The sequence below is a fragment of the Vigna unguiculata genome, chromosome 2, assembly GCF_037176805.1.
Source record: "Vigna unguiculata cultivar grain cowpea cultivar isolate G323 ecotype 2 chromosome 2, ASM3717680v1, whole genome shotgun sequence".
Classification (NCBI taxonomy): domain Eukaryota; kingdom Viridiplantae; phylum Streptophyta; class Magnoliopsida; order Fabales; family Fabaceae; genus Vigna; species Vigna unguiculata.
Window position 1 is genome coordinate 28,940,192 of NC_140793.1, and position 14,270 is coordinate 28,954,461.

A 14,270-nucleotide genomic window follows, 5' to 3' on the forward strand; every position below is an offset into this window, starting at 1 on the left:
TCCGAAAAATAGTGGGACCCAAGATCATGTGAAATTCAGTCAATCATTTATTACGAAGGAATATATCTCTTCCTGTTGTTAATCCGACGAATATTTGCATGCGTTGGAAATTAATTTATTTTATTGTGTTAAAACTAAGAATATTAATTTTAACGTCGTATACAATTAAAAATATATAAAACTAAAGAAAGCTTTATTGTACATATTTTAAAATAGAATAATACCCATATCAGTATAGTATGTTAGATAAAGTGACAAATTTATCATGGAGGTGAAATTTCAGGTCTTGTAATTTCTAAAGCCAAACTTGTTTCCAAATCAGTTTTCCCATGGTGAAGAGAGACGTATGGAATTTTACATCTCTATTTTGTCTTTTTTCTGTTATCGGTCACCATTTATTGCCACTCGAGACGTAGGAAGATAACGATTGTATTGCAGTTTGTTCACTCAATCCGAGGTATTGGGTTCAATTAATGGTTGTTAGCTAATGGGTACCCCAGAAAGTTGCAAAAGTGAAGAACTTTGCACCGAGCTACTCCAATCCCAAACTGGGGTCACTTCCACTTCCACTGGGTCTGTCACCCAAAATTTGCGTCTTCAAGTGTTTGGGGTGCTGCATTGGGTTGTTTCCCTTGGCTTCATTCTGGCCATTGATTTTCTCTTGAAAAAAGCCTTTGCAGCAGCTTCAATTGAGTTCCCAAGTGCCTTGTTTGGGATGTTCTGTATTTTCTCTGTTCTGATTATTCTTGATTATGCTGTGCCCTCTGCTGCTGTGGCCTTCGAGAAGTTCTTTGAACCGGGAATTATTTTCATCCAGAGATGGCTCCCTTTGTTCTATGTTCCCTATTTGGTTGTGCTTCCCCTTTCTCTTAAAGATATTCCCGCTTCTTCTGCAATCAAAATCTGTTTTATTGTAGGTATTGATTACTGGACAAGCTCTTATTCTTATGATCATGATGCTGAATAGAGATGATGATTGTTTCAATCATCCTTGGTGTCTGTGTGTATGTGTAATTAAGATCTTATTTGGATAAATTTCTCATAAGTACTGAGGATAGATAGAAAATAAGTTAATTGCAGAAGTTGATTTTTAATACAATTCATTTTTTCTTGTTAACTGTTTCATCTGTAAGTGTTCATGGAGAAGTTTATGTAAATAGAGTCCAAGTGTTACGATTTCATGATGAGAGTTGAAACTTGTTGAACTTGTGCAGTTGGAGGATGGCTAGCTACAGTTTGTGTCACTGGTTTGACAGCTATAGGTGTGAGGAAAGCTGTGAAGACAGAATTGATAGATGCTGAGCCTATGGAGAAGCCATCTCCATTTTCTTCCATTGAAGTGTGGGCATGGACCGGGGTTCTTCTTATATCCTTTGCTGCTTCATTGGTTTTTCCAACAGCATTGGGGACAAGAGCCAGAACATATCTTCCATTCTTGCTTGCGTCCACAGTGTTAGGCTACATGATTGGTTCAGGGTAAAGGTTCATTTTCATCACTGCATATACATTGAACTCTTTACATGGCTGTTTCTGGGGACAGTTACTTTTTCTTTCTTTGTTTATGATTTAGATGGAGCAAAAATGTGATATTATATTTGGATTTTATTAGAACTAACTATAGTTTGTGCCTTTTCTTATCCCCTCCCTTTGTTTTCAGATTGCCATCAAGCTTGAAGAAGGTCTTCCACCCAATAATTTTTTGTGCAGCATCAGCAGAGCTAGCTGCAATTGCTTTGGGGTTTCTTTCTAAGTCAGGGCTTCATGCTGTTTTAGGTGTAAATTATAGTTGAAGTTAATATTCAACTCTATATTGTACAAGGGCCTTTTTGTTTAAGATTTAAATTACTGCAAAAATTAAATTTTGAGTGTTGAGGCAAGTTTTCTCGAAGAAATAGTCTCCCTTTTGCTCAAACATGGTTTGGAGCACTTGCACTAATAAACCAAATGAACACTAAGTTGTTCTTTGATTGACTACTTTATAACTAGGAAAAAGAAATTTCTATTCTGACTGCAGATATCTTATGAGTTACTATAAGCATTTGAAGCCTTTTCCCCTCCAAGTTCAAATGCGATTAATCATTTAACTAAATTTTAGTATGAGAATGAGTTATAAGAAACTAACTTATCTGGTTAATCTTGAGCAATAAGATCACATTATTTGGTTTGATTTATGGTCTCGTAACAACATTGATGTAAAAGTGTAGCACCAAGTCTAGTACTAATTTATCTATAGACACTAACATCTATGACTTAGCTTTGACATAATTTTGCTGATTCTTCTTTTGACATTCCCAGGATATTACCTTACAAACTCATCGTCAAATCCTGGTGCCGGTGACATTCTAATGGGCTTTTTGGGATCTGTTATTCTTTCATTTGCCTTCTCTATGTTCAAACAGAGAAAGGTAAAACCATCTCCATTTCTAATGATCACTAGTGCTTGGATAGTGTGAAAGAAAGTGGATAGAAAGTAAGAGAATTAATTATGTTGCATCTTCGCCCACCTTTACTTTTTTTTCTTCTTTTTTCCATTAGTTCATTTTTCCCTCTTGCCAAATTAGAAAATATTTTTATAAGGATAATGGGATAGTTATTTGCAAATGACTTTATAGAGTTTGATCTTACTTGAACAAATATGTATTCAGATTGAAACACAGGATTCTGCATATCTTGTTTTTCTGTGCACCAAATATGTCCACTATGATTCAGTACAAAACATGCGTTGTAACTTGTCCTCTCCATCCATATAATTAAGAATGGCTAAATCCATTAAAGCATTGACTAATGATTTATCTACTGTGCTCAGCTTGTAAAGAGGCATGCAGCTGAGATTTTCACCTCTGTCATAATCTCTACCATATTCTCATTGTACTCAACTGCCATTGTTGGACGTCTACTTGCTTTAGAACCATCATTAACAGTATCCATTCTACCCAGATGTATAACAGTGGCGTTGGCTCTCAGCATTGTGTCTTTTTTTGAAGGTAAACATCATGTTTTGCAATAAATGTAAAAGGTTACATAGTTTAAGTCCTACCATTCATCTGGGAAATTTTGCCATGTCTGCAGGTGCCAATGCATCAGTCACAGCAGCTGCAGTTGTAGTGACTGGTTTAGTTGGTGCAAATTTTGTGCAATCAACTCTTGATAAACTCCGTCTTCGTGACCCTATTGCTCGTGGCATAGCAACCGCTTCAAGGTATATTTTGCAGTTCATAGATAATTTTGACCAAGAAATCATAATGTCTGCAGAGTGCAGACCAATCTTCAATTACCATCATATGCAATAGTCACAGACACTGCTTCTGAATAGTAGTTTGGACATTAAAAGATATGATTACTTTAGAAAAAAGCCATTAAGGTAGTTTCTTCTTGAAGCATATATATATATACTTATATTTCTTGGTTTTGGATCAATATATGCAGTTCTCATGGGCTTGGAACAGCAGCTTTATCTGCTAAGGAACCTGAGGCTCTTCCATTTTGTGCCATTGCTTATGCTCTGAATGGGATATTTGGGTCTATACTTTGCTCAATTCCTGCATTCAGACAAAGTTTGCTTGCAGTAATAGGCTGAAATTGTGGACATTCCTTGTAATGCCATACCTTTCAATGCATACCTTTTACTACAAACGAGTAAGAACCCAAGCACCATTGCTTGTGATATTTATGTTGGAAGCAATACTAGGTTTTGTTTTGTAAAAAGATATTTTTGGAAGAAGAGATGTATTATGCAGAGAAGTTTATTAAACTTCTAATCCTAAACTCATTGGCTAAAATGGTCTCAATCTTCAACATTGATAAACATCCTTAAGTTTAAATGAAAAGAAATAATATCCTTATCTTCCTCTGAACAGCATTCTAAAAATTTGAAACATCACAAAAGTCTTTAAAGTCTTCTTGAGTGAGTTGTTATTGGCACCCCCATTTCCTGCACAACCCCTCCTTTTTTTTTTCCTGAATACTTTGGATACCTACTTAATGAACTTCCATTCTTCAAGTTGTAATATAATATATATATATATATATATATATATATATATATATATATATATATATATATATATATATATATATATATATATTTCACTTAATGAAGTTTTAAGTTAATGATAAAATATCCAATTAAGTATTTTTGTTAAGATTTTTATATATTTTTTAATTGAATGTCTATTGTTTAGTTAATCGCAATAATATTTTACATTAACTCAAAATATATTTTTTTTATCCAAAAAAATAAGATGAGGGAGACAAAACAACAATCATATTTTCTAAAATATATTTAGTTATATTTTACTTTCTCATCAAGTCTCGTTCTCTTAAAATTATAGTTGCACAAAATTTTTAAAATATCAAATATGGAAAATATATTAAAATTAAAAATTTATTTTTATTTACATATTAACTATCATATATATATATATATATATATATATATATATATATATATATATATATTTGTGTGTGTATTTGAAAATTGAAAGCAACATTGAGAAGTAAAATGTTTAAAAGCATAATAAATGTAAAAAGTAAAAGGTAACTTGAATAAATATTGTAGAGAAGGTAAATTCTCTTGATAGCTTATAAATATCTCAATTGTTTATGTTAGTATAGCTTCAGTAGAATGAAAATTTTCAAAATTAGAATTGAGAGATTGAAGAATCGAGTGATTTCATCGATTGGAAAAGATATTTTAAAAGATCAATCATGAATGCTTCCATCAACAAGATTCCTAATAATTAGGTTACTATCAATCTATTTTGTCTCTTACATGACATAAAAGAGTCTTCATAAAATCTAAATATTGTTGAGTACTGAGTAGTAACAATCCACACTACGATTTTTGTAGGAACCTTCATAAATCCCACCGCACCCTTATATAGGAAATTTCCATTTTTGTCCTTTTCGATTTTTTTAGAATTGTGTAATTTAAAGGATAAAAATATTTCTAAAACTCGAGGATGATTACCAAAAAAATATAATTTTTAGGTTACATAATTTAGAAGTTATTTGACAATCTAAAATATTTTTTATTTTTGAATTGCACAATTCAAAAATTATTTTTTATTTTAAAAATAACTTTTATATTATACAATAAAATCAATAATTTTCTTTGCAGTAGACTGCAGGGAAATTTAATGAATGTACAAGAAGAAACTGTCATTTTTGTATCGTCTAGTTTTACCTTACGATGGGCATATGATTTTAGGCTTCGGGTTTTACTTCCTGCACCCTCACTACCTGTCAAATTTCAAAAGGATCAATTAACCTTTGTTAAAAAGTGACTTTTGTATTACATATTTCAAAAACATTTTGGAATAAACTTTTAAAAATTTCTAAAATAAGTTTTATATAACAAAATTTTCGACATAAAAAAAAAATGCATTTTTGAACAAATTTTTCAGTGTAAAATTTTCGAACCAAACTCCCTGGAACCTATATAAGAACTTCCGAAATGAGTTTTTTAAAACATCCTCCTACGAAATGCACTCTTCAATCATCGTCCAGTACATCAGATTGCTTTATTTCTCAGTCAAAAAGATAGTTGTTTCATTACCTAACATTTTTCATAGTATTCATTTGGGGTAAACATCTCTTTATACAGAATATCCGAATTATCCCTATATATTGCTACAAAGCGCAAATTAACTTTGTATACTTTAAGAGTGAATACAGTATTATTTACGACAAAAAAAAACTGAATTTGAAATTTATTTATTTATTTTTTGAAAATAAAAATATTGGTCCATTAAACTAAATTATGTCAATTTTGTTTCTGCTTTATGTTAATATAAAAGAAATAGCCTTTCTCAGCCGAAACAGACGTTCATATACACGAATAGAGATTTTCTTAACTAATCCCTTATTACAACATCTATCTAGGAATCCGATATTTTATCAAACTGAAGGCAAATCGAATGTATCACATGAAAGGATTAATCAGCGACTGGGATGTTAACAATAATGCATACATTATCAACTAAAACATGCCACTTTAAATAGGCATGACTTCGAAATATCATCAATTCTAACTGTTCCACAACAAACAAACTGCTCCGCAATTTGCTCGTTTTACAGATTCTAAAATGTGAAGGTCAACAAATGATTGGAGTTAAAAATGCAAAACCTGGTCGATGCTCTTTCATGCTGTAACCAGCAGCAAAACTTGCAATATCTAAGCAGCGAAATTGAGCTTCTTCATTACTTTGGCATAAGCCGCTGGGACAATAGCAGGTTTCCTCAATCTACGTTTTGATTTTTTTGACTGCAGAAGACACCAGAAATTCATCAATTTTAAGGAGTAGAGATAAATCCATATAATACTATAGAATGAGAGAAAATTAGGAGAAGCATAGTTGACTGTTTGGTTCCTCCCTCCCTGCCGTACCCCTTTTTGTTTTCCAGGTAACCAGGTAATCTTGTAATTGATTTTAAAAACTCAAACTCAATCCCTTGTCTTCAGTATATAACTCTGACTCCAGACACAAATTCTGGATTTCAGACATACATACGATACAAGTAATTTTGTTGTCGCAACTGTGCATTTTGAATTGTTCCCAGTGTATTTTGAATTTTCCCATTGACATTTATGAGCCAGCAAACATGGATAAAAAGTAGTAATTCACCCATTGGCTCTATATCTTAGCTAGTGAGAAAGAAATTCACCCTTGGTAAAACAGTCGCTATACTAGTATTCTTATTCTAGAAGTATGGACATGTCAACATGGAATGAATTGTGGGGTCACTGGTCAGATGCCTTCACTAAATATAAATTCCGTATTTCAGATATATAACAGTACTTTTTGTTGCCCCCACTGTGCCTTTGAATTGCTTGTTCAGTGAATTCTGAATTACACATAGATATTTATTAATCAATGAGGAAGAAAGTAACTCAACCCAGTTTAGACTTTTATTTCATACACATACTTTCATTGATCTATAGTCTAAATCAACAAGAATCACAGCAGTAAATAGGGCAAAATATAAACAAATTGTTCTATAACCTTATTTTCAAGAAAATATTACTTATGTACATAGTATATAATTTACATCAACCATGCAAAAGAAGAATTGAAGGGGTTAAAACTAAATAAGTTTAATACAGAATTTATATTTATATATTGCTTAATGGACATAGAAGAGGTAATGTATATTTACAAGTGGGCAAATAACAAATACTCCTTTTGACTCCTAGGATTTTTTAACCTCATCAGTTCTTATGTACACATTTATGATCTTAAACTTCCACAGTTTTGTATATGAATATAATAATAAAGTTGACCTCTATTACATTGTTTTGAAAATGAGCAAATTAGTTTAAAAGCACAGAATCATACATGTAAACATTTTCTATTATCTCTAACATTTATACAACCTGTTTAAAAAATATAAAAAAATAAATATTATAAATCTATGTATTGGCCCAGTGACTCAAATTTTTTAGCCCAACTAATTAGACTAATAACTAATAATGTTAGGACTTGTGACAACTATCTTTTTGTCGTTGTAAATAATCATGTAAGGAATGTTATTGAGATAAGGTTCATAGATGATAGCTTTGCTGAGTTTTACACAAAAACAACTTTTCTGCAAAATGCTTTCTCTGTGACATTTATGATTATAATTTTTTTCTTAATACCATATACTAATTCAAAGTTTCAAATATACAGTAGAGGATGTTCCCCCTAGAAAACTTGACCACAATATATTTATAAACAGATGTATTATGTTCGTGTTTTGTACATCATATCATACCATCTTACAATGTTATTTTCACAGCAGACAGCTAATGAGGGAGTCAACAAATACTACTGTAGAGATGCAATGAACGACAAACATTTAAGTATTTTTGTCAATTATCAAGTAACCATATCACAGCAATGGTCATGCCCCAAAAGCTGGGTGCCAACTGCTCCAACAGCCACGATGACATAATTGGAAACATGTTATGCATTATACACCACCATCATAACATCAATCACCGCAAAAACCCAAAACAAGGAAAACTTCACGAGTGTTTTTCCCTTCAATAAACCAGTAATCATGCTGAATTGGCCTCCCACAACAAATGTCAATGCCACCAAATACTGTATTTTGACTTCTACAAGCATACCATAAGTATTGCCTCATCACCCTAAATTTTAAATTGTACATCCTAAGGAAACACATGTTGCTCTATTTTCTGCAAATGAAGTAATCCAATTCATAATCCAGCTACTAGGCTAGAAACGGCAATTATGATTTCAATTTTCAAGCAATTTGTCTCTGAAAGAAACTTGCCACTGTAATGCTATATGAACCTTGCTTAGAAAGGACAGCAACAGTCCACTGTGAATAAGAACAAGTCAACAACTTCCGTGACTTATTTCCACCACATGAAATGTCGAGAAGGGATATTGGGAATGAGTATGACATGATTTATTTGGCTATTCACACTGATGGAACAAACAGAAATTATCAAGGATTCTAAACAGAACCACCAACAAGAAACTCACATTCCAACAACAATCAAAAAGAAGAAAAATGAATTAAACTTCCTCCATAATACCTTATCCAGCTGAGCTTTTAGAGAATACAGGAAGAAGTTAGTTATAACTTATAAAAGAAGTTCAATTCATTTTACATCTTTTTTAAACTTTCCCCTATAAACACTTACTGAGAAATTTATCTAAATTGGGTTATCATCACATATCATAAAACCTCATTAAATCCAGAAAGGAAAAAAAAAATGAACCTTGAGATGAGCATTGTGACGCTTGCCTTCCTTCCAGCGCCTGATGTTCCCATCATTCATTGTTCTGAATCTGGATTTTAAGGACCTGCCCCGACCATAGTAAAATCACTTGCTCCCCACAAACAAAAGAAAAAAGAAAAATTCACACACACACACACACCAAAAACCTATGCGAGTAACGAAGTGGAAACTTACGAATAAGATTTCATTTTGGTTTTCTTAACCTTGGAAATGGTTGGAGTCATCGGTTTTCTTCTAAGTTTTCGTTCTCTGGACGACACGTGGCGCACTTGAACCAACTACAGAACAAATTAAACTGCTATAACAATCACGATCGGAATGACAAAGTCTAGATGTTAAAATCGAAGACTTACGGAAGGGGAAGGATGAGATGCGTGGAGATGCCATGAAGAGAAAATTAAGGAGGGAGGAGAAGAAGTGCGGAATGTGGAAGCAGAGTGAAGCGGTTGCGGCGGCAAATGGTGGAGGAGACGGCGAGAAGAGGGCGGTGGTAGAATTTGGCGTGATTGGACGGCGAGACAACGAAGTTTCGTCAAACAACGAAGCATGGCGACTTCACTGATTTGCAGTTTTTGCACTCTGCACAATCGAACCCAAACCTGCGATTGTGAAAGTGCTTTTTTTCACCTTCGAATTTGGGGATTTTTTTTTTCTAAATTCTAGTTTTTTGTTTAACCTTGACGTGAAGATCTGGGCTAATTTGGGCTTAATTGTTTCTTGTTAGTGAAGCCTAAAATTATGGGCTGCCTAGCTCCCCATTGTGTACAAAGTAGAGTCTGTTATTGGTACCCCCATATTACTACTTAAATTCCCAATCTTAGTGGAAAGAAATATTCTTTTGATATTTAGGTTAGAAACCTCCCAAAAAAGCACACCGTCATTGATCAAAATTCACAAAGGAAAAAGTTTCGCTTCTACTAAATTTATTTCAAACAAATTAACGTATGATTCTCTTAAAATATGGAAATTTAATACAAAAAACGTTATATAATCATTTTTAAAAATAATATAAGGGAGTATGTGGATTAAATAAACGTTTTTTTATGGTAAAACAAGTTTCCTTTATATATAGTTAGATAATACTTTCCGTCGTGTATTCTGAACTCACTTTCTAATACCACAATAAAAAAGTTGTTTGTGTTTAACAAGTTTTTTTGTTATTTACACAAAAAAAAAACAGGAATTCACATTTTAACGTTTAAAAATATACATTATTTCGTAGGTCTCAATAAATTTGAGCGTCTGAAAATAAATAGTTTATAGACATTGCACTATTTTTGAAGTTACAATTATAATGGAAACTATTGAAAACCACAAACTCAATTACAATATTTATAGTTTAAAGACTTAATAAATAGAAAAAACCACCAAAAGTTATGTGAGCCATTAGTTACAAGATTAAACCATTTTACTCTGTCCTCTTCGATATGATCCAAAACTATTGCACATGGCTAGTAATATCAATCAAAACCATTGGCTATTTAAAAAAAAATGAAACTTTTAAAAATTGGAAACTCTAACTAGAATTAGACATAAAAGCAGGTTAGAAGAGTTCTATGCAGAAATGATGTATAAGAGAGACAAATATGACAAAATACTATAACACAGTTACACATGCCATCAGCACCCAAATCCTCAACAGAGACCAAACATCATGCATGCATGCACAACAACAGCAATTAACTACCAGAATACATCTAAAATCAATCATAAAATAAAAACCTTATACTCTTGCATGCACTAACATCATTTGCAAAGAATCATCAACACAACACTATTCTTCTTCTTCCTCACTTTTCCTTATTCAAACGCGTGCAGATTCTTTAGAATCCAAGCCAGCCACACTCGAAGAACTTCTCTCACATTCTTCTCTCACATGCCCCGCAGCAACAGCACCTCCCACGTCACTGATGTTCCCGAATAGCAGCACCACGATTCCAGCAATGGCAGTGCAAAACGCAGCTCCGAACGAAGTCCTAATCCGCCCCGGCGCCACCGACCCCACCGTGAACCCCACGCATAACCCTGCAGCTCTCATCCATGCATACCAGATGGAGAACGCACCTTCTTTCCCTGAGGGAGCACAGTCCAACACCAAGAGCCTCCCAAAAGCATACAGAATCCCTGTTGCTGTGCTCTGAACTGCACCAAATAACACCAAGTGACCCCATTTCCAGTGGCTGTGACCATAGTAGAATCCAAACCCAGATGACAAGAGAGACAGAAGGAACCCCACTATCTGCATTTTCACAGAGTTCATCTTGATCACGTGCAGCAAGGGTTGTAGCAGAGACAGAGAAACAAGAGGGAAAAGAAAGTAAGTTAGCCAGAAATAGAGCAAGTGCAGTGGCTTAATGCAGAGTTGTCCCACTATGAAGATCACTCCCCCAGTGAAAATCGACATGGTGGTGAATGAGGAGAGGAAAACCCCTGCAAGGCCTCCAATGGCATGAGGGTACTTGAAGATGGAAAAAGGGTGGAGCCTTGAGGAGAAAGAGATGGAATCGGTGGTTCTGCTGATGGATGTGACAATGTGCAACACCCCCACAAGCCATATCAGGCCACTGAAGATTGAAACAACCCAAAGACTCATCACATCACGGTCGTTGTCGTTGAGCTCCCGGAGCATGTGGTATGTGAAGGAGGAGATTATGGCGGCGCCAAGGCATCCGGCCGCCGTGGCGTGGAGGGAGAGTCTGCTGGAGACTGCTTGTCTGAGAGAGAATTGGCTTCTCTTGAGGGTTGGTCCTGTGAAACAACGGATCATGAGTCCGAGGTGGTGGGTGTGAGCAGCATTGGCAACTGTGCTGGCTGCAACAATGCCTGCAATGTAGGGAACGAATATGGCAGTGACTTTGAAGAAGCCTGCAGGGAGACAGAAGAAAACTCCGATGCCGGTGGCTGCTGCTGTGATGAGCTTTGGGAAATGGCCATCAAGATGGAAGGAAATGAACCCTAGAATTGGAGCAGCCAAAGCTAGACCAGTGGCCCAAGCAATCGATGTCCACTCCAAAGAGGAGAAATTTGATCCACCACTTGTTCTTATGGTGTGATTTGTGAGTTTGCTATACCTGCAATTCCACCGCATTGCATTTTTGTTAGATGTTTTACTTTAATTAGGTCATAGTTCTTCTCATAGTCTAGCATCAATTATCACTCCGTCAGAAACAAACTTAGTATACATACTAATCTGTAACGGAAAGAACAGTGTAATGTACTCTTAAATTAGCTAGTAGAATGAATTATTTACTCTTTAAATTAACCAATAGCATAATTGGTTCAAATGTTGTCTTAATATGTTGGCACAAACTACAATGTTCATGGACATATAACCTTCCTGTTGTTTATGGGAATGCTGTCACTTCACTGTTAAATGGAACTTTGGGAACATGCAATTGCAAATACACAGTAAATAGTGTCTCTGTTGTTTATTTGATGTGTACACAGTCTTAATCCTGTAGTGTGTACAGCAATTTTGGTTTGGGAACATTGAAAATAAAAATCAGTTACTACTATTTCTAAGTGGAAGGCACTGTAGTTATGAATAGATTACAAAGGCATGGATAAGATATAGAAACAACTTCAGTTTGTCGGCACTGTTAATTGTAGTTAAAGTGGATATCATTACCAAAAACAACCTAATTTAAATTTAATTTAACTTTCGAAAATTTCACCCAACGGTCCTAAAAGGCAAGATTTAGTCTTTACGCAATATTAAACACTTTTCTCATGTAATAATACTGTCTTTGATGAAAAATTTGTCATGTGTGAGTGAACAGTACAGATCTTTCAGGTAAAAAAGTGATTAGTGTTAATAGTGTTTTTTAAAAAGTTAATAAAATATAATTAAGCTAAGCAAATGGAGATAGCATGATGCCTAATTTTACCGTTGTGGATAAATACCATGGATATTTAAAAGTTTAAAAGGTGACTGATGACTTTTGGGATAATCCGACAAACATTTTGATACTCCCTAGGAGGAAAGCATGGATTTTTATTTTCACTCTCTCTCTCTTGTTTTGGCCAAGAATACAAGGGCATGGCTTTAGGTTGTTTTTTGTTGTACACCAAAGGTCGACATGCCAACACAGTTAATAAATAGGTTTGATGTCCGATGGGTAATGAAGTGCTTTGAAAAAGGAATCTTAACTCTTGAGTAGAGTAAGGGTAAAGTAGAATTGTAAGAAAGCCACAAAGGACACGACTTTTCATGATGGTGAACTATAGTGGAACCAAACGGCTAAAAATTATATTTTTTTAAAAAAATTAAAAAAAATGGAACCGTATGCTCAGTTTATCACGCTGCCAAGTTTTTAAAATAAAAAAAAAAAAAAAAGTCTTTTTTTTTTTGTTCTTCTACAAAAATAACCCTGATGTACAATCCATGGCCACTACAGCAACCTTTTCAAAAAACTTGTTAAATGAACACCCAAAACACCAAAACTAGACTAGATCGAGACAACAGAAGAAAAAAACAAATTTTTGGCTCAAAAAACGGCATTTGAACAGGAAAAGACTTGAAATGGTGGAAACAATGAGAAGGAGAAGGAAAAAGTGGACTCACAGATGAATTTCCTTTTGTGTGCAGTGCTTGGCTGGGTGGTTTTTGGCCCATTCCTGAAGCGAATCTGTGGGGAGACGCTGTAGCTGACTGATTATGAGAGGAAACACAACAGGAACAAGCACAGTTTGAACAAAGTAGAAGCAAAACTCGTAAAGGTACCATCCCATAACTTCAAACCCAGAGGGCTTCTCCCCCACTTCCTCGTACCCATTATAAGGTTCTCTTGCCCTTAAAATCTTCATGGCCCTGTTGTGTATGTCTGGTCTCACCGTGCCCTTTCCACCCTCTTGCACGCCCTGTGCTCCTCCCTGCCCTCCATCAGCTTCAACCGTCACCTCTTTCATCACTTTGAACACAGAAAACGAAGGTGCAGGTGTCAGAGAGAGTAATGGCGAGAGAGAAAAAAAAGTGCAGAGAAAGAAAGAAAGAAGAAAGAGTGTTGTGGTTTAAACAAAGGTGACACTACTGCAAGGGACTAACTAAAGGGTTGGTTTGGTTTGGTTTGGTGTGCAACTGTGCACAGCTGGGTTAATGAAACTTTCTAGGACTTGAAACGACCTTGTTTAGTGAAAGTATATATATTACTATAATTTCGCAACTCACTTTTTTTTTTCTTTTTTTTTTTTCATTTGTCTCTAGGGAATTGATAAAATATCACCACAGTGAGACGTTACAGAAGAAGGAAACGTCGCTACAGTGCTCAGTTTTGTGTGTGGAAAAGTTTCCCATATTTATAAATTTCATTTATGAAGGACACTTGGTCCCATGCAACCAATAATATGCTGCAGTTAATAATCATACCACTTATAACAATGCAGGTTTCTTTTACTATTCTGATATAATATAAAGACATATTTTATTTTTTATTAGTAAAACTATTAAGTTTTTCAGAATATATGCTATGAAAAAACATAAGCATGCAATTTTATTTTTTGTAATGTTTTGTGCTGA

The 14,270-nt window shown here is 34.5% G+C and overlaps 3 protein-coding genes across 3 annotated transcripts; 1 reads left to right on the top strand and 2 right to left on the bottom strand.

Annotated features, from left to right (window-relative positions):
• Positions 1-339: 339 nt before the first annotated feature.
• Positions 340-3,779, top strand: LOC114174360 (plastidal glycolate/glycerate translocator 1, chloroplastic). Its single transcript, XM_028059198.2, has 7 exons — positions 340-917; positions 1,215-1,476; positions 1,658-1,773; positions 2,296-2,405; positions 2,807-2,984; positions 3,070-3,199; positions 3,427-3,779. The coding sequence occupies exons 1-7, from the start codon at positions 488-490 to the stop codon at positions 3,575-3,577; spliced, it is 1,377 nt and encodes a 458-aa protein (XP_027914999.2). The 5' UTR covers positions 340-487; the 3' UTR covers positions 3,578-3,779.
• Positions 3,780-5,876: 2,097 nt separating this feature from the next.
• LOC114171756 (Ribosomal protein L35) lies at positions 5,877-9,406 on the bottom strand. The gene is made up of 4 exons (XM_028056621.2): positions 9,109-9,406; positions 8,930-9,033; positions 8,735-8,819; positions 5,877-6,265 (listed from the first exon to the last, which is right to left on the bottom strand). Exons 1-4 carry the CDS (start codon positions 9,301-9,303, stop codon positions 6,176-6,178), a joined length of 474 nt encoding a protein of 157 aa, XP_027912422.1. The 5' UTR covers positions 9,304-9,406; the 3' UTR covers positions 5,877-6,175.
• Positions 9,407-10,320: 914 nt separating this feature from the next.
• Positions 10,321-13,851, bottom strand: LOC114173653 (uncharacterized). Its single transcript, XM_028058158.2, has 2 exons — positions 13,320-13,851; positions 10,321-11,826 (listed from the first exon to the last, which is right to left on the bottom strand). The coding sequence occupies exons 1-2, from the start codon at positions 13,661-13,663 to the stop codon at positions 10,560-10,562; spliced, it is 1,611 nt and encodes a 536-aa protein (XP_027913959.2). The 5' UTR covers positions 13,664-13,851; the 3' UTR covers positions 10,321-10,559.
• Between the last annotated feature and the right edge of the window lie 419 nt (positions 13,852-14,270).

Excerpts from the sequence above, each read along its gene's own strand:
- LOC114173653 (XM_028058158.2), bottom strand. The coding sequence starts at position 13,663 with ATGAAAGAGGTGACGGTTGAAGCTGATGGAGGGCAGGGAGGAGCACAG. Across the intron at positions 11,827-13,319 it reads ACACAAAAGGAAATTCATCT|GTATAGCAAACTCACAAATC; the intron begins GTGAGTCCACTT and ends GTGGAATTGCAG.
- LOC114171756 (XM_028056621.2), bottom strand. The coding sequence starts at position 9,303 with ATGCTTCGTTGTTTGACGAAACTTCGTTGTCTCGCCGTCCAATCACGC. Across the intron at positions 8,820-8,929 it reads ACCAAAATGAAATCTTATTC|GTCCTTAAAATCCAGATTCA; the intron begins GTAAGTTTCCAC and ends TGGTCGGGGCAG. Across the intron at positions 6,266-8,734 it reads GTCACAATGCTCATCTCAAG|TCAAAAAAATCAAAACGTAG; the intron begins GTTCATTTTTTT and ends TGTCTTCTGCAG.
- LOC114174360 (XM_028059198.2), top strand. The coding sequence starts at position 488 with ATGGGTACCCCAGAAAGTTGCAAAAGTGAAGAACTTTGCACCGAGCTA. Across the intron at positions 918-1,214 it reads CAAAATCTGTTTTATTGTAG|TTGGAGGATGGCTAGCTACA; the intron begins GTATTGATTACT and ends GAACTTGTGCAG. Across the intron at positions 1,774-2,295 it reads AGGGCTTCATGCTGTTTTAG|GATATTACCTTACAAACTCA; the intron begins GTGTAAATTATA and ends TGACATTCCCAG.